Source organism: Ictidomys tridecemlineatus, chromosome 4, assembly GCF_052094955.1.
Source record: "Ictidomys tridecemlineatus isolate mIctTri1 chromosome 4, mIctTri1.hap1, whole genome shotgun sequence".
In the NCBI taxonomy this organism is placed as follows: Eukaryota; Metazoa; Chordata; class Mammalia; order Rodentia; family Sciuridae; genus Ictidomys; species Ictidomys tridecemlineatus.
Window position 1 is genome coordinate 199,503,991 of NC_135480.1, and position 19,321 is coordinate 199,523,311.

At 40.2% G+C, this 19,321-nt stretch overlaps 1 protein-coding gene across 13 annotated transcripts in view; it reads right to left on the reverse strand.

Moving 5' to 3' along the window:
- Dennd1a (DENN domain containing 1A) overlaps window positions 1-19,321 on the reverse strand; it is a 517,467-nt gene that overhangs the window by 203,793 nt on the left and 294,353 nt on the right. For 5 of the 13 annotated variants that reach the window (XM_021723518.3, XM_021723517.3, XM_078048175.1 and 2 more), the window contains one exon: window positions 14,276-14,321. The exons of the other annotated variants lie outside the window; for them this stretch is intronic. In XM_021723518.3, the coding sequence (XP_021579193.2) occupies window positions 14,276-14,321 (46 nt within the window). The remainder of the gene's footprint in view (window positions 1-14,275; window positions 14,322-19,321) is intronic. 13 annotated transcript variants of the gene reach the window in all.

Consider the following 19,321-nt stretch of genomic DNA (forward strand, 5'->3'; position numbering starts at 1 on the left):
AAAAAAATTTTTGAAAGGCAGGTGTGAAGTTGCAATCAAACCAAAAACTACATCTTAATAGTTTATATTCTAAACTGAATGATAACTGCTGAGTTTCATATAGTTGCCTTTTCTGCAAAGTGTACTCCTATGGTCACAGAAAAGTCCAAGCAACAGTTGAATTTGCAGGGGACCTGCGCATGCCAGGAATTGTGTTCCATGCTCTGCATTCATCTCTTACTTACAGCTCATGGCAACAAAATAATAGCCATCAGTCACTGTGCTCTTTCCACAGCCCCACTATTAACATATCAGTTATCCTAATTCTCACAGCACCCCTGTAGAGAAAGAGGGATACCAAGAGTCAGGAGGGTAATGACCTGTCTAAAGTCATGTGGCTAAGAAGCAGTGGCATTAAGTACTGACTCAGCTGGACAGCAAGGCCTCTGTACTTCCCAATGCATCACCTTATTTGCTTATGTGCTATTTCAATCTGCAGATATAACATACAGATGAATCAAGGCCTGTAGTACTTTGATGCCTGACCGACTCTTTACAATTCCCAAGGAAGAGAGGGTTTCCTTTAAAAAATCATACCCATTTGATGGACGAGAAAACAGAGGCTAAAGAAATCAAATAATTTGCCCAGGCTGTTAGACCATGTCAGAGAAAGAATTTGAATCTGGTTCCACGAGCCAGTGTTCCTTCTACTCTACGATACATGTGAAATGTGCTCAAATGCATGCGCATACATATGAGCACATAACAAAGAACAGCTTGGGGAGCTGGTGGCCTCCTAGAAGGAAAGGAAAGAGAAATGAAAAGGAAAATGAAAAAAATGGGAAGAGGAAAGGCAAACATTCAGGACTCTAAACTCTTTATTCCCTCCTGAAATCTAGGGTACGTACAGATAAAGAGTGACATTTTCCTTCCCTTCCTCAGGCCCTAAAGGTCACTGAGCTGCCAAGAAGTTGATAAACGTAGTGGCTTTTCTTTGGAGCCAGGAGTCACTGATTTGCTCCTTCCTGCCCCACAAAATTAAAATGTAAGCCCAATATTTCAGAGGAGCCCGGAAAACACCATGGAATTTCCTAGTGTGCTTTAAACAGAAACAGAAGCTTGGCAGGGAGGGAAACAGGGTAAATGCCTCCCAGGCCAGGCCGCATCCACTCCTCACAAGGTAATAAGCACTGACACTCATTAACACGTCTAGAGATTGCCAAGCCAGGTCAGCAAAGTGCCTTTTTCTCTGAAAAACTCCTTTCTTGGCAGCCACCACCAGGTGTTCATTCACTCAACATTTGGTCACTCATGTATGGATCAGCCATTCCCATTTACTTTAGTCTGGGTCTTAAAGATACAGGGAAAAAATTCAACCATGATCTTTGAACCTCAGGGGTTCCCAGCCTCCTTGTGGATAGGGCATGGATACATCTGAGGATGGGCACAGTCATAGGTAGTAGAAAAGACCCTGACCCCAGAAGAGCAAGCATCTCCATGCATACAGAGCTTGTCTGATTCCCTCCTCTGGATGGTCTTAGGCCCAGGGACAGAAGGTCCCAAGGTTTGTGTCCTGGCTTTTCATTTGAGAACCAGGCAGCAGTAAAGGCAAGGATCTTAGCTGTCATGTGAATCAGTTTCCCTCTCTGTGGACCAGAGGTCATAATCCTTACCTCTAGGACTACTGATGGACTGGCAGAGACACTGGAGCACCTGTTCCCTCTAGATGTGGCCACTGGGTAGGGGCTCCCTCAATGCCAGGCCTCCCTCTATGATATGGATTCCTCCACTTCTCCCAGCAGTCCACTCTACAAGTCAACCCAACATAGCCCCTCCATCTGCCAAGGGCAGAGGACATGCCTGTTTGTGCCTCTGATTCTGCCAGGATTTTGCCTCAAACTACATTTGCCTACCTACTGCTGGAAACGCAGTGTCCCCACATGTAAAAGAAGATGTAGAAGGTGTCATCCTTTTCCCCATTGTTGCGAAGCACAAATGAGGGACCAGTAGGCAGAGCCCTTAGTGAGACACGAAGCACTGTCCAGACGTAGCTCACCATGACTGTCTCCAGCCCACTACATCATCTGCTCTTCAAGAAAACCTTCCCACTACATTTGCTCCCATGATGAAGGCCATCTCTGAGTCCTAAGCCAAGTACAATAGACAACAGATATGACAGCCCTCAATTAAAACCTGCCCGAGATATTTCTTCTCATTTCATATGTGACATCATTTTCCCCTTAAAGTAACTGCTTTAATCCACTATTTTCACATTTGTGCCGCAACACCACTGTAGAGTTTTAAAACTATCACATTTTAAAATATATTATTTAAAAATAACTTCAAAGCAACCTCAAGGAATAGGCATCATTATTCACATTTTACAGAAGAACAAAATGAAGCTGAAAGAGGCAAAGTAACTTACTCCAGGTCCCAGGGTGAAAACAGCTCTGATTTGCGTCTAGGACTCTTCTCCTTTTCTGTGTAGCAGCACAGAGCTGGTGCTGAGCACATACTAAGGACAGCAGCCATGTCACATATTTCTCTTATCACCTCCATGGATATATAGAGTGCTTAATATGAGATAGCAAGCAGACCCCAAAGTAGGCCGGTATAATGCTTTTTGTTTGTATATATTAAAACACTTCATACAATAACTGGGCATGAGTCTTGGTTCTACTAATTGTTAGCTGTGTGATTTTGGATAAGCCACCTCTCTGTGCCTAAATTTCATCATCTATAAAATAGAGCCACCACTACCACAGCACAGACTTTTTGTGAAAATTAAATGAGTGCAATGTGTCTGGCAGTGGTTCAAAATAGTAACCATCCAATTTGGAAACAATAAGACTTGAATTTAAGAGCTTCACTGAGAGTGTAAGGGGATGCAGATTCCTTAGTCCCAAAATGGTTTGGGGTCACCCTATCATAAAAATGGGGCCTCCCACCTCCGACACAACTGCCACTTGCCATGATTCATCTATCACTAAGCACAGCAAACCCCAACTCCCATCTCCACCTGCCTTTTATTTGAAATGTCAATTTTTAAAGAGTGGAGAGGTTGGAGACCCAATTTAACAAGCACACTGAAACATTGTTTATTGCCTCCATAAACATGGCTTAGTGAGAATTACGGACTTAATCAGAGTGAACTTATCTCCCGGTGAAAAGGAACACTTTAAATTTCAGAAATGGCACCTTCACTGTGAAAATCTCTTAACTTTTCAAACAAACTACAGGGGGTCTTAAACATATGGGCAGTAAAGGGGCAGCCATTACTGTGATTTGTCTTGCCCGGGAGCCAAGGGTCCCTAAAGGTCCATAACAACCTTAAGATCTAGGAGAAATATTTGGAAAATCAAATTCAGGAGACATATCTCTAAAAACACCCAAAAGATTTGCCAAGTGAGAAGAAAGACCCGTCTGGATGCTGGGGACTTCCCAGAAGATAGAACCCCCAGTCATTAGAAGTGGGGCTGTTTAATAAGCAGCAGCACGGGCACAGCTCGCCTCTCCTACTGTGAGTAGGAGGAAGCATTTAGCAAGAGGGAAAATGCTGGTAACTTGCTTTTCATAGGAGAGGTGCTCTGGAAATCCAAATGGCTGCTAGATAGTTTGTGTGAAGTTGTTTCTTCTTCTTCTTTTTTAATTCCTGAGGATAAGGTCCTGTGGATCTCAAATTCCTAACTGGGGTTTCATCAGGGCTGCTCTGATCATAAGACGTCCCCATCTTGTGCAGAATGTATCAGCCTGGCAGCCAGAGGCAGGAAAGGCAGCAGATATAAAATTTTATTATTCCAATGCCCCAGTAGCAGCCAGGAGGCCTTAATGAAATTGCCAAGATTTACAATCTGAGGCAGCGATTGCACAGACAGATATGGTTAAGGGAGCTGTGCCCTCTGACCTTTCAACCCTTTGATCCTCACACAGCAGGTGGCCTGAGCCCCCTCCTGGGCATCTTCCCTCTCTGCCCAACCTTGATGTACAATAATCCTGACTCTACACAGGTGATGCTCACAGTGTTGATCATCCCCAGCTGCTGCTAATGGAATGGCCAAAGTCACTTGCATCAAGAGTCTTGGTGTCCAAATCATGCCCAAAGGAGGCTCAATGAATTGGCCCATGAGTCCAGTTGGTCAGCAATGAAGAATGATGTCATTACCAAAAAACACCCTTATAAATGAACTCTGGTCTCCTCCAATTTATACTTTGAATTTTAAAAAAAAAAAACACCTTTAAAAACTCAATCGTAAATCTAACAAAAACAACAACAAAAAAAATCAACCCCTAAACCCTAAATGTATCTCTCAGAACTTCCCCAAAACCATGTGCAGCAAATTTATACCAACGAAAATCAAAACAATTTTTGGAAACCTAAAATTGACTGTTTTCAGTTCCATGAAATTTCATTTAAAAAACCCCATATGCCAAAATGTCCAAATTCTCTTATTTTTAAAAATTGGGACGACTTCCAAAAATCATAGCTATCTTTTTCTTTCTTTCTTTCTTTTTTTTCCTTCCTCTTCTAAAGCTAGGGATGGGTAATGTGCATATGTACTTATCAAGCTTCATAATTTAACCCATTCTGTCAGTACAAAATATTTGCAGCCAAATGCTGAAGAGAGAGGATATAAATTTATTGCCACTGACTCGTTCAAAACAATTAACTCCTAGGTCCCAAGGTTTAACAGATATTTGGCTAAGGAAGTATTTAGGAGTCTAGGCAACCCCAATCTACACTTTTTAGCTTTTGTTCGATACTGCATTTATAGAGGAAAAAAAGGGCTCATAAACCACTCTATGGGATGCTGGTAGCTTCCACCCACAAACAAAACTTTAATGGCTCTGTTGATGATACTTAAGAAAGGCCTTAAGCCAATGACTATGTTTCTCTACAAACATAGGATGGTGGCCCCAAGTTTTATCTGCAAAGGCCTGAGCTTTCTTGGATCATGAATGTTTGAATCCATGGGCAAAGAAAAAAACATATTCTTTTTGTAGTCTAAAGGGCATAAATCTTAATGTTCAACTTTAAAAATCATTTTGAAGGCAGCTGAGAATCAAATAATATGGAAAAATAGGTTTATTTGCTCCATTTTTAATTATGATTTTCTGTATAGATGTTTAACTTTATATAGCAAGTGATTTATGGAGAAATCAGGTTAGCAGGAATAAAAAAAGTATAGATTACACCACAGTTTGACTACTTTGTACAAATTATTATTATACTATCTTCTTGAGGAGCCTATTGGAAATCTTTTGTACATAACAACATCCAGCACTGAGAACCTACTAATGTGCATGGCACTTTGGCCATATTCTTTCTGTCACCCCTTTAGGTGGGTGCCCATTTTGCTGATGGGGATATAAAGCGCATACCCGTTGACTGTCAGAGACAAATGATAGAGCTCTGATTCAAACTTAGGCTCACTGCCTCCTCCAAAAATCCATGGTCCATCCTCATTCTTCTCAACAAAGACAAAACATAAATACAATAAACAAGATGCAGTAATTTGTGCAGAAAATCGGAATTTCAGCTTGCTTACACATTGCCCTGGCCCGTTTAAAGGCCTTCCGAATCAATTATTTTAGGTCATTAAGAGGAAGTTTAATTTGGTTGACAAACACACCCCTACTGTGGTGACCTTGTATATCAACAGCAAATGCCTGATGGTCACAAACCGGTACCCTGAGTCACTGAGCATGGTGTTAAATAAAACCACATGTGCCCAGATCTGAAGTGGGATTTGCCTGGGCCAAGGGCACCTCTCTTCAATCATCACTGCCGGTCTCTGAGGCCCTACAAAAGCCCCGCCTCAGTCACTTGCAAGGAGTTTTCTATGAAAAGAAGTCACCAGCCCCATGTGGCTGAACTCAGTTAAAAGTGCCTTTAAGTGAATGTTAATTTAGAAAAAATCAGTCATTATAAAATAAAAATGGAGGCTAAAAAGAGGGCAAAGGCAAACTTAGATGTGTCTTTTAGCTCTTTTTTGAAGTATTCCAATTCTATGCCCATATAATGTTGTTAATAACTTTCATTTATTGGTGCCCATGTGATGGGCACCAATCTGGGATTTGTATTTTTTCCCTTATTCATCATTAAAAACTCTTATGAACTTAGGACTCTACCCATACTACACTTGAGGAATGAGGCACCTTAACAAACCCACCTGTAAGACAGGGGCACCTTCACCAAGGTGGTGTCCTTGATGCTGAAATGCTGTGCATTTTAGCAGCCCTCACTCAATGACAAAACATTATTTGTGTTTCCAACAGGCATCTCTGAAGAGGCTAATGAAAGAGCAGTTTTGTGTACAGCAGACAAACCGTGTGACAGAGTAACTATCCACTGCTAAACTTGTCCTTCCTTTAAATAAAGGAGCTGATTTGAAGGGACATATCATGTTGAGCTAGAATCTGAACCCAGGCCCACAGGACTCCAGGGCAAGGGCTCTTTCCACTCTTCCGCAGGCCTCAGGCAGGTCACTTCTTACCTAGCAGGAATCTGATTCATTTAAGCATTAATGGGTAAAAATTTATAAATTTCAAGGTTTTTTAAAAAGTCATTTTAACAGTGTTAAATGGGACTTTCATATAATGATGGCCAAATAATAAAAAGAAAAATGGGAACCAAGAACATCATTGATGCTCTCATTTCCTGATTCTCCTAACAATGACTCAGTTTTTCTAGTGTGATTGAGGGCTTGCCAGTCCCACAAGAGAACATATCCACCATGACAAACGAGACTGAAGCAGTAGATGCTTAACTGAGCCCAAAGTACTTGTTGGGTTTAAAACTATTTTATGTTAATTAATCTCAACTTTACAATTAAGTGACATTTTGGAATCACACTCATTTTAAAAGAAGATGCCAATGCAAAGAGGAGAGAGCTTCCAGGAGGAACCCATTAACCTTCTCCTAGGCCTGAGGTGACCAGAGCCTGCTACACTGCGCTCTGCAATCTCCAGATGTGATGAGAGTGCCAATGGTATGCAGCATGCTAAGGAAACGCCAGGAAAACCAACTATCATCCAATTCCTTCTCTCTTTACAGAACAATCTCCAGGGATTCATCAACTCAAACTTTGCCTCATATTTTTTAATACTAATTATGATAATAAATAATCGATACGACATTTGAAAGAAGCTCTTCATATCCACTGTACCAGTTAATTCTCACAACTCTTTTTAGATGTATGACATCATCTTAATTTTACAGATAAGAGAAGGGAGCAGCTAGGGAACCAGGCTCCAGGCACTAGTGTCATCAGAACTTGTCTTTGGAGGACTATGGGGCTGCACTCCTTTCCCCTCCCCTCAATCCCCAGCACAAAACACTGAGAAGTAGTAGTTCTGGCACAGTTGGGGCCTCTGCCCAATACTGGGGTTGGGACAGGCATAATCCACACAGCTTTAGGGTGCACAGAGCAAGGGGACTCTGGGGACTGATAGACCCTTCATAGTGGAGGGACTGGATGTAAAAGATCTTACCTCTCAGAGCCTCAGCTTTCCCATCTACAAGTGTGGATAGCTCCTGTATTGCAGAGAGTAAGCAATCAGTGCTCCAAAGTGAAAGCAGCAAAGCCTCCAGCACAGTGTGTGGCACTAAGCAAGGACTCAGAAGGTGTCAAGCTCTTCCCTTTCTCAAAGTCCTCCCCACAGACTTATGACCACAACCACTAGGTGGGATTTTTTTCATGCAAACATCATCTTGCTTATAAAGCAGGTATATGAATTACTGGGCCCCAACAAATAAATCTCACATTGAAATTCTCCATTCTTGTGAGGACACACAAATCACCATTTCTAGCCAAATATGATTATGGTTCAGAGTTTTGCATTAGCTGAGCATTAACAATGCAAACTACACCTTACTTCTGTCTACACATGGGGTCCTGTGAAGCATCAAAGTGATACAGTGGTAAACAAGAAATACTCTCCACTCACTATGAAACTGTTTAAAAATAAATATTTTTTTTAAGGGACAAAGGATTAAAGACTTTCTATGGCAAGGGGATAAAAAGAAAATAGTTAAAATAGTACAAACTCAATTGACAGAAATCAGGTTCTCTGAAACACAAAGAAAAAATCCTATTATTTTGTGTAAAAGCCCCATATTCAAACTAGGAGCCCTACTGTGGACACACATAAATGTGGCCTCTGCATTCCAGCAACCAATCTGAGCTTTGATTAGACACTTGGATCCAATTCTTAGAATAGAGGCTTAGTGCCACTGAGCACTCCAAGCACTTGATCTACTTGCAAAATCAGGGTTTTGGGGGCTGATGTCTAAATCTTCCTAGAGAAACGATGGTGAGGAAGAGACAGGGAGGAATGCTGGGAGCCTGACCTCCCTGAGCATCCATCGCACACCTCTTGCAATTGCATTGGTGGGGACAGCTACCCAGGGACCTGCAATTCGGTATGTGGGTCCCACTCACCCTGTTCCCACTATCTGCAATAACCACTTAGTGTATCATCTAAATTTATACCCTCAAACTGGGCTACAGAAAGAATGTCTGATGCATAAATGTACTGAAAACAGGAGAAGACAACTCTAGTAAAAGTGGTGCTTAAAAACCTCAAAGAAAACCATCGCTACAAACACCTCACCACAGTTTGGTGGCAAAGGAACCATTCAGAAGATTGGGTTGGGGATGCTAACACATCTGAATTTTATATACATGGTTTTGGTGTGTAATTTCCTTAAGAATTACCTTGATCTTTACAAATATCCATTTACTTTATTAACATGGTTAAGCAGTTTCCAAGCATTTTATATGGAAGGACTGTGTTTCTAATGGCCCACAAGGAGAAGGCCTGACCATATCCCTCCCTATTTACACCCTTCAATGGCTCTCTGTTGCCCTATAAAGTTGAAACTCTTTAACGCGTCTTACAAGGCCCTGGATGGCTTGGCCTCTTCCTGCCAAACTCAGGTCTCCCTTTTACCTTCAGCTCCTTGCTCCTAGTAGACACAGAATGCCTCATACTTCCTAGAAAGTCCCCTGGTCTACACCTCAAAACTCTGTACATGGTGTCCCCTGCTCCCCTGTTACTCCTAGTTCTTATCTGTTAGACTTCACTTTTCTATTTTCTCTTGAGAGGTGTAGACCTCAGGCTGGAAAAGCCAGACTAGAGATGATGCCTCCCTTCCCCAAGCCTGAGGCAGCCCCAATCTACCACAATTATCTTTCTTTCTTTAAAAGTTGTAGTTGGACATTTATTTATTTATTTTTATGTGTTGCTGAGGATTGAACCCAGTGCCTCGCCCATGCTAGAGGAGCACTCTATCATTGAGACACAAACTCAGCCCCCACACCACAATTATTTTCTACTGTGTGCATTTGCTCCAGACCAAATGTCAAGAAGGTGGAGGCTATGTCATAATCACCATTTTATACAGAACTCCTGGTATAGTGCCATGCCTGGACACAAGATTGCCAACAAATTGCTGGGGAAAAACTATATCCTCTATCCTGGGTTCCTGACATATGTTAGATTCTGGAATATTCTGGACACCTGCAGGACTCAGCTCTTGTAGATAAAGAAAGTTAAAAAAAAAATCCAGAAAGACAAAGTATCATGACTGAAGTTAACATAGTAAAGAAGTGGCCACACAGAAGTACAGAAGCACATTTATCAAATTCTACAAAAGTATCATTCCCAATACTGGTACTGCCTCCTATAATGCAAACCAGGAGAAAATGGGGCAGGCACAAACCAACTATGCTAAAGCTTTTTCTCTAGGGAATGAGGATGATGACCCTTGGAACCTAAGGGTTTCTAAAACAATTTCAAAGTCATCACCTTAACAATGTAAATGGCTTTAAGGCCACTGAATAAATAGAAACAGCAATAACTGTTGACTTTGCAGCACTCTGTATGTGCTGGACATCTCATGAATTTTTCACTATATCTTTTCCATGATCCATCAAAGAAGATTTGGCCACTACCCTTTGATTATAAGTGAGAAAACCAGGCTCAGCAGACAATTGCCTTGCCTGAGATCACATGAGCAGGAAGGAGGAAAGCCAGAATCCAGGGCCCTCACTGCCTCAGCGTACAGGTGGAACTTCATTTACAAGCGAGCCTGAGCTTCTCTTTGGAACTATGTCATTGCTATCACCTTGCCTTCCTCCTTCCTCACTAATCCACCATCAACAGTAACATCGAATACCTTCTGGATACATGCACCCTAGCCCCCGCCAGGCCTCTACACAAAACACTGTGAAGCATGGGGGTAGATCTCCATTTATTAAACAGAAGCACCATCTACTAGGCATGACCTGGCTCCTGCTGCCAGATATGGTATATAAGAGGGACTGAATAAATGTCGTTTGAACTAAATTGAGATCGGTTGAATGAAAGGAAATAGTCACTATGTAATCTGGCCATGTTTTGGGATTTCCTAGCTGCCAACTAACATGATCATTCTCTCCAAGAAGAAGTGAGGTCTATGCCAATACCCTTGGCTATTCTGCTAACTTGCCACTAGCCTCAAATTGCTTAAATGAGAGAAAGAATATCAAAAGGCAGAAGGAGAGAGAACGATATCAGCTACAAACTTGTCACTTTAGAAGGAAAGTAGACTCTTTATGGTGACAAGGTTACCATTTAACAAACAGCAACAGCATCCTGTTTGAGCTTGAAGACTAGAATTAGGTCTTTCCCCAAAATAACCTTTTTCCAAATGAGAATACTCAATTATAATTTCTCTTTCTTTTTGTGCAATAAATTTGAGTGTCATAAAAATGGTTAAAAAGTCTTCCTATGGTAGCTTTTTCTAAACTTTTACGAACATCTGCCACATTCATTTGAAGTTTAAAAAATTCTGGCACATATGCAAAGGCATAATAAGGTGCCTATAGCTTTCAAGAAAAAATAACAAGACAGTCAAAAATAAGCCTTTTGCTGAATTGCCAGTAAGAAAACTAGTGTAGTGAGAAGAGATGGGCCTCTCTGAACTCCTTCCTTAAAGAGCTCTCCTTGGCCCCAGGTCTGTGCTCCTGCCCAAGTGTTATAGCCCATTTTCCTGAAACAAATCACAGAGGAAGCATCTTTAGCACTGAAAGGTATAACTGAACCTGATAAATCTACTCAGGAAGCACAATAGGGCTCTCTGAGTGTGAGCTGAAACCCAGGGGAAGAGATCAGGAGACAAAATTCTGACATGTGGAGTTCATAGCTGCCCTACACACCCAGGAAACACTTCTTTGTTCAAAAGGCTGGTTTCAAGGGTGGGGAAACTACCATGTTTGTTTTTCTTTTGGTGTTAACCACATAGTTGTTCAACAACACAGCAAATTCCTTCCCAATCTCAGTCCTGAGCTTTCATACTTAAAGCCCATCAAAAACTGGACAGAGTAGACTCTTGCCCATTCACCTAAGTGCAAACTGTTTCAAGTTTTAGCTTCAACATGCACACATATTTTGCACTGTAAATTTTACTACAAAAGGCCTTGCTTCAAATTACTTACAATCATAGAAAAGGTAACAAAAAAAAAATTTACCTCCCTTATCTTTATGTAAAATTATGGTACTGGGTTGCCTGCAAACAGTGATGCCCATTGGAGGGCTCCTGAATATGCTCCAAATTACAATTCCCTAAGCATTCATTCCACCCTTCTTTTCAGTAAGCATGAACTGCTTGATGCACCTTAAAGATGCCGAGGGCACCAGAGAATGACAATATGCGTTGTTCCTAGACAATTCATGCTCCAGGGGATGACAGAGAGAACAGGGAAGCAAACAGCTATCATTCAGAGTTAGAGGTTCTTTAAGTGAAAGAAGGAAGACAGCAGACCAAGGAACTCTTGGAAGAGGTAGAGAAGGGCAGGGCCTCTCCATGCAAAGGTGCAAGTATGTGGATCTGATAGCCTATGCACCAGCTAACAAGTACTCTAGCAGTGATGTGCGGAAGACCTGACATCAGAAGAAAAAACCACCCAGAACTCAGGGATAGTGCAGAGGAAAAGTGGGCCACCTAAAGCTGTGATCAGGCAGAAGGCAACACACTCCATGTCAGTGCTATGGAATAAATCTTCCAAAGTCCAGCACTAAGCACAATGCTTGGAACATAAGAGGCCCTCATTTTGCTTATCAAATGAATAAATAAGGCTTTGCAAGAATCCAGGAAAGCAAAGAAAACATGTCAATGAAGACAATGAAGGAGAAACAGGGCAAGAGACATTTTTGGTGTGGTAAGATTTCAGATAGACTGAGTGAGAAAGAGGGACACTAAGCCATCCTCAAAGTGTCCCACTTTGGCATCTATGAAGCCAATGGTTCCATTCATAGGGACTGGGAATATAGGAAGGGGAGTGGATTGGTTCAGTGTGAGTTTGTGTGTACGTGTGTGTGTTTGTATGTGTGTTGGCATGCACATGCACACACAGACAATAATTGTTTGGGGGAAGGCTGAGTGAGACATCTGTAGCACAACCATGCGAAACTCAGTTGGTGTTTGAAACTTTGGACCTGACATACAGAGAGGCAGAGCAACATTAGAGTCACAGCTGAGAGTCAATGACTTTGACTTGGTAACTGAAGCAAAAAGCTTAAGACAAATGATAGCGGGCAGGTAGAGAAGAAAAGCAATCCAGGACTAGACACTTGCTGGAATTATCTAGAATGCTAAAGGTAGGGGGACATTAAAAGTGTTTGAAAAAGCCTGTGCTGGAGCAGACTGGAAGGCAAGAGGAGAAGCAGGAGGAAGTTGTAGATGCTGATTAGGCCAAATAGTCTTTAGATCAGTGTTTCAAACCCTATAGCAACTGCTGGGAAAGGTCTATTAGAAAGTATTCACTTTTTCATTTTTCATACAAGAGCTTTGAATAGACTCCCCAACTTGACAAATAAAGGTAAAACAGAAGAAATCTCTTCAATCTGATCTAAATACATCATCCAAGATAGCCCATAAACTGTGTACTGTATGTGCTTAGGGCTGGGTGATGACAGGGAGGGACTGTTAACAGAATGTAGGAGCCACATGGCCGTCCTGTCAAATTAGAAATTTGAGCAGATTTCTGTGGTCTATTTTGATCAAGATTCTCAATGTCAAACAAACAGGTTTTTCGATAACCAACTTGTTTCATTTTCGTAAGCACAATAGCACAGTGTGCAACAGTTAGTGGAGAAGCAGGTGGTCCTCGTCGACGTGAAATGAAGGCAACAGAAGAAGAGAAGTAGCACTTCCTTTAAGAGATGCAAAGCACCATCGCAGACGGACATGGCTGTAGATTCTCCTCCAGAGCTTATCTCCTGTGTGATATAGGCAAGATGCCCACCCCCTGCCCCATTCTGCTCTAGTACAAATGTCTGCTCCCTCCTGAGGAGGAAAAGGCTTGAGGTTCATGTCTACAAACTAATGGCACTTACAGAAGCACAGAAAAGTCCTTTAAAAGAACTGCTATCTAATTGGTACAGCCATACAGAAAGCAATCTGGCATCAGATTCAGAGCTTTGACCAAGCATTTCTACTTTAAGGATTCTACGCTAAGGAAATAAGTCAAAATGCAGATAAAGCCTTATGCATAAAGATGTTCACTGAAATGCTATTTATAATAGTGAAAACATTATAAACAATCTAAGTGTTCAACAGTAGGAAAATAGTTAAGTTGTGGTATATCCAAATGGTGGGAATGACAGGTAGCAAATTGAAAATCATTGTTACTAAGAGTAGACAAAACCATGTAGAAGTACTCATACCATAATGTTAAGTAAAATTAAGACATAAAATTATATATATGTCACATATCAATCATGCACATTTATTTAAAATACATATTCTCAGAATGAAGACTAGAATTAAGAATAGTAAAATTCTAACAGTAATTCAATCTAGAATAATGGTATTGGGGATAATTTTAATACTCCTCTTCACACTTCTATCCACCATTTATATCATATTCTCAAAATACAAAAGAACAAAAATACAATACTGTTATAGTGGTTTAGAATACACATTATTATAAAAAGTGAACCATTTCTCTTCCCTTGTTCAAACCCTCATAGAACCCTTTCCTCTGGCCTCCCTGCCTTCATAACCTTTATAACCCCTCACCCATAAAAACCTGTAATCTCTAAGCAAAGTGGGAAAGCCCTGGAGTCAAGAGCCAACTGAAAGGGTCTAAAAGGAACTCAGTCCTGTGCACCCAGAAGGGGAATACACATGAGCTTTTGCTTTGATCTGCTCTCATTCACAGAGATGTGTATCCCAAGACCGCAGCTTTCCACTACACAAAGCAAGACAAACCCCAAGTTGAGTGATCAGGGAGGAAAGAAGACAACTTACCTCCATTAAACTTAAATGGATTCCTATGAGGTAGGGCATGGGAGCACTGTGGAGAGAAACAGAGACACACAGCTGCTTTAATGTCTGTTGCTTCCAACAGAAAATTACAGATGGTTCACTATTTGGAGAAAAACTGTTTTAATAAACGTATGCACAGTTACATTTCCTTTCACAACAAAATCCTAATGTGACATTTTGTTCCCAAGCCTAGAAACTTCAGAAGAATTTCAAAACACAGGCAGCATTGGAAACAGCATGGGGAGTAAGAAGAGCACCAGCCTTGGTGTCAGTCCCTTGACAGCAGCTATGCAGCTGCATTGCCTTGGTCACCCAGGCTTTAAAATGGGAACCTGGACTCAAACTGGAATGTTATTAGAATGACAGAAAATATTCATCAAGTGATGAGTAGAGTTCCAGATATAAATGGAAGCTATGATTGCCATGATTATAATCGAAAAAGCAATAAAAACTACATGGAGGACATAATGGGTTTCAATGAAGAATAATTTATTATTTGCTGTTTTCTTCTACAACCAAAAGATGTCATCTACTGTCCATTCTGATTGAACAAAGTATTTGGAGAGCTGCTAGTAAGCTTCTTCACCCAGTGGAACACATGCCACCTGATGATACCATTCATAAAGACTCTGTTAACTGCTTCATTCAACAAGTTACCAAGGTTCAGTGACTAAGCAAAGAAGGAGAGCCCAACTCAAAGGCTTTAAAACCTGGGCATTTGGGATTGACCAGTCCTTCCTTTGTTTTCAGGAGCCTGTGTGCATGTATGTGTGTACACATGATCATGATCATTTATGATACTACCTACCAATGATAAATGTGCTAGTGGTTACATGAAGACCTATAAATTCAGCTTTGTTAATCCACAAAATAACTTTATAAGATGGGTATAACCCCACATTTTACAGAGGAGGAAACAGACCAGAGCAGTAAATCACTTATTTAATGCCACAAAACCAAGGAAATGGTAAAACCTGGGCTTTGACTCCAACATGTACCTGTTTCTTCTTTGGCGTCACTTTGATAAGGAACCTACAATCCCCAGGTTCACCTATCACACGGTGTCTTTTCTAGGGGCAGATGAGGGAGATCAAAGAGCAGAGAGGAAGGAAGAGACAGGAAACCTTTCCATCCATCTCTCCAGTACATGATACATTGTATGAAATGTGCACAAAATTTATCATTATTATTATTATTTTTATGAGCTGGAGGAAAGACTTGGTTCATACTAAGGTGATTAGGTACATTTCCTCTGGGACAGCTGGGGAAGTCAAAGTGATTGGACAAGGATGGCTCTTTGGGGATAGGTTGAAGAAACAAGGATGGGCAAGTAACCAAGCAGGAAAGGTTTGCTTACAACAGAAAATGAAGCGGTTTACGCTTTATCTGGGAAGCAATGGAGAGACAACAAAAATTTCTAAACATCAGATGATCAGATGTAAATTTTGATATGCTCAAACATTTTTAAAATAAGAAAGGACACAATTCCCTCATTAGTATTCAACAAATAAAATTTTCCAAGCAAAAATCCTTCCCCAAAATATAAAATTTCCTTCTTATTACATATCTAAGAAGTAATATATTTTGGAAGTCTGCAGAACAGACTTGAATATTAGCAGCACAGTTTGAAAACTATTCTTCTAGGAGACTTTTATATTTGATAATAGCCAAAGAAAGAACCATATACACAACAATACTGAAAGTGAAGTTATCCTTTCTTTTCTTCCATCGTTGTCTTCTCTCTTTTTTTAAGGTATCTGCTGGGCATATTCAGCTTGTCTCTGCTTCTATGAGAAGGAAATGCCCTGTGATATTTTCCCCCCTTAAACTGTAAACCATTAGTTTAGCTGCCAACTACACAAATGCTCCAACTTCCCAGTGTGCCTGGCTTTGCTGTCCGAGCTTTTTCCAGTGTACATTGAAATGAATGTGTTTCTAATTAAGTAGCTTCAGGAACAAGACAGCTTCAATGTCAAAAATACAAAGTCTGAACCATGGCAGGAAGTCTTAAGACTGCAAATGTCTCATCCAGTGGAACCTTGCCTAATGTAATGAAAGAAAGCAGGAAGAGTGCAGAATTCCAGAAAAATGGCCACTTATTAAATGTGTCTAGGCGCACAGCCTAACACATAGGAGGGAAAAAAAAGTTCATATCTATAATACATAACTAAATTCTATCAACTTTTCTAGTTCTTACACTTAATCATGCAACTGATTAGTGACCACAAGTTTTAATTAGAATTTCAGAACTGAAATATGAACAAACAAGTTAACATACAGAAAAAAACTCTCAAAAAAAAAAAAAAGAGTAAAAGGTTAAAATAATACCTATGGCAAAAACCCTTTGTATAAATTTAACCATAGGCTCTATCTGAAAAAAAGAAATATTTTGTACAATTTTATATATGTAGGTTAAATGCCATGCCCTTTTGCCCAGCAATAAAAATCCATGATACCCTGAAAGACAGGGCAAAAGAACTTTATAGAAGTTACTGTAGATACAAGAAGGGACAAAGTGGGACTTGCTCTTCTGGCATCTTTAGGTAGGAATTTTTTAAAGCCCAATAATTTTCCAAAGAGTAATTATGGCCTATCATAGAAATAGTTTCTTAGCCAAGTATTGTTAGGACTGCAACAGCTCTCTATTTAGAAAATATTTAAAACACATTTATTCTGAAATCATAGCAGTTCCATGTTTTGTAAGAATTCAAATTTGGACAAATACCTTTTATTTTATCATCGTTTGCCTACAAAGCTTCAAATGTCTTCCCAGAATCTACAGCATTTTTACTCTGCAAATACATAATCACAAATTTTAAATTTATGGGAGGGTGAGAAAAAGAAACCCAGAGCCTCCTTAACATCTCAGTGTTAGTAAGCATGTAAAACTAGGTAATTTTAGGGACATTCTGAAAATAATTCCTATTCTCAATATACCTCAGTAATTATTGCAGCTACTGACTCATTTTCTTGGACACCTCTTTTCTTTGCCTCTTTATCAAAAAGAATAAAAAAAAATAACATCTATCCATGATTATATCATCTTAATACAACTGTTTTTATGTCTGCATTATTCATTTTTTAATATTAAACCACATTAACAGTTGTATATCTTTGAAATTTTATTGTTTTCTTGTTGGTCACAATAACATTAACCCATATTGCTCTATAATCTTCATAATTTATATATGTAGGTTTAAATGCCATGCCCTTTTGCCCAGCAATCTTAAAAACTGAATATTTTTCACCAATTATAGATGTATCATAATTTACTGAATCCTATCCCTATAGTTTGACAGTAAGTTGCTTCCAATGTTACATAAGTAACATTATTATGAAAAGGAACAAATTCATGTGCATGAATTCCCATACATTGAATTACTAAGTCAAAGGGCAGGACTTTTTCTTTTTTAATATCTTTTGTTATATCTTGGCCGAGTGTTTTCTAAAAGGGCAGTACCTGTCCAGGGGAGACCTTTCAGCACTGCTGTAAGCATCAGGACAACCCCTGAGGTGCCTAACACAGCAGCAGCACCTGATAGACAGGCACTCAGTAAGTGACTATCTAGTCCAAAGGAATTTTCTCCAAGTCCTTCGCATGGCTGGCACCATTGGACCCATTTTCCTCTCAGAGAACACTTTCTTGTTCCAGTCTTGGTTCCAAAGGACCCCAGGCTCTGGGACACCTGGCAAAGCACTGATGGGGAGGTCAGGACTCCATGAGGACTAGTAGGTACCTGGCAAGCATGAACACTAAACATGGGCTTCTGACTCCCAAGAATGCTATCCTGTCACAGGTGTCCTCCACTAAATTCAACAGGGTTGTGCATCGTTTTCTTTCAGAGAGCAACTTTGCTCTTTATCTTAATATGCCACCAAGGAAACAATGATTCTTTGCTTTCTGGTCACTTAGAATAACAAATTTCAAAAACCTTTTCTTGCTCTTGGGCATACATTAAAAGGAAATATGGGAACATAAATTGGGTAAGCTCCAAAACTTCCTATCCAGAATCCTACTCATCTGAATCATTTTCTGATTCAGAGTCATCAAAGTCCATGTTTTTCCAAGGGTAATTCAGTATTAAAACAAAACAAAAATTTATCTGCTAGAAACTATCTTTCTGTTTTAGGTCCGAGAAATAACTTGTTTGTTGCTCTTCTAGAAAATATAAATGCAAATATACTTGCTTTACGCTAATGGCAAATGTACATTCTCCTCTGCTCAGTGGCTTTCAGTATTCACAGTGACTTTTCATTTCAATGCTGAATCATAGTGTGATTTTGAAGACATTTAAAATGGCAATTAAACACAACACATACAGAACAAACAACACACATAATTAAATTAAAGCAGTGATAACATTAACAGCTATGACCAAATCTGTGCACAGGCAGGCCATGACAACTGTGTCACAACTGCTGGTAGATGACAGAGATTGTAGGATGCCATTGTACATCTCTGAAGAGCAGAATAAGGTATCTCTGTACTGGGCTTTTGTTCTCTGGGAATTATTACTCTATCTGACTTCCTCAGTTACATCCTGGGAGAGTGAAAGCTACTCTTTCTTCCTTCTCCTCTGCAAAGGAAAGAGGTTCTGTTGCAGTGACAATATAATGACCTCTACCTGAAAGGATCTTTATTTTGAATCCTAAGGGGAAAATAACTAATATTGTTGAGCAACTATAACCCAATCACTTTCATGCTCTACATATATAATTCTCAAGGCAACTCTGCAAGGTAGCACTGTTATTTATCCACATTTTCAGGTGAGAAAACAGGCTCAGAAAGGTGAAATAACTTACCCAAGGTCACACAGTTAATAAATGGTGAACCATACTTCAAACTCAGAACAGTCGGCCTGTGAGCCCAACCTGTGCCCAAGATGTCAAACAGTGCATACTCAGTACTGATGCTGAGAGGAAAGGAGTGCTGGTGTACCAAAGGGGCTCTTCAGCCAACCCTGGTCTAGTCTCTAAGCCTCGGACACTCAGCACTTCTCATCCAGGTAGGTCCTGGAGTCTAACCAT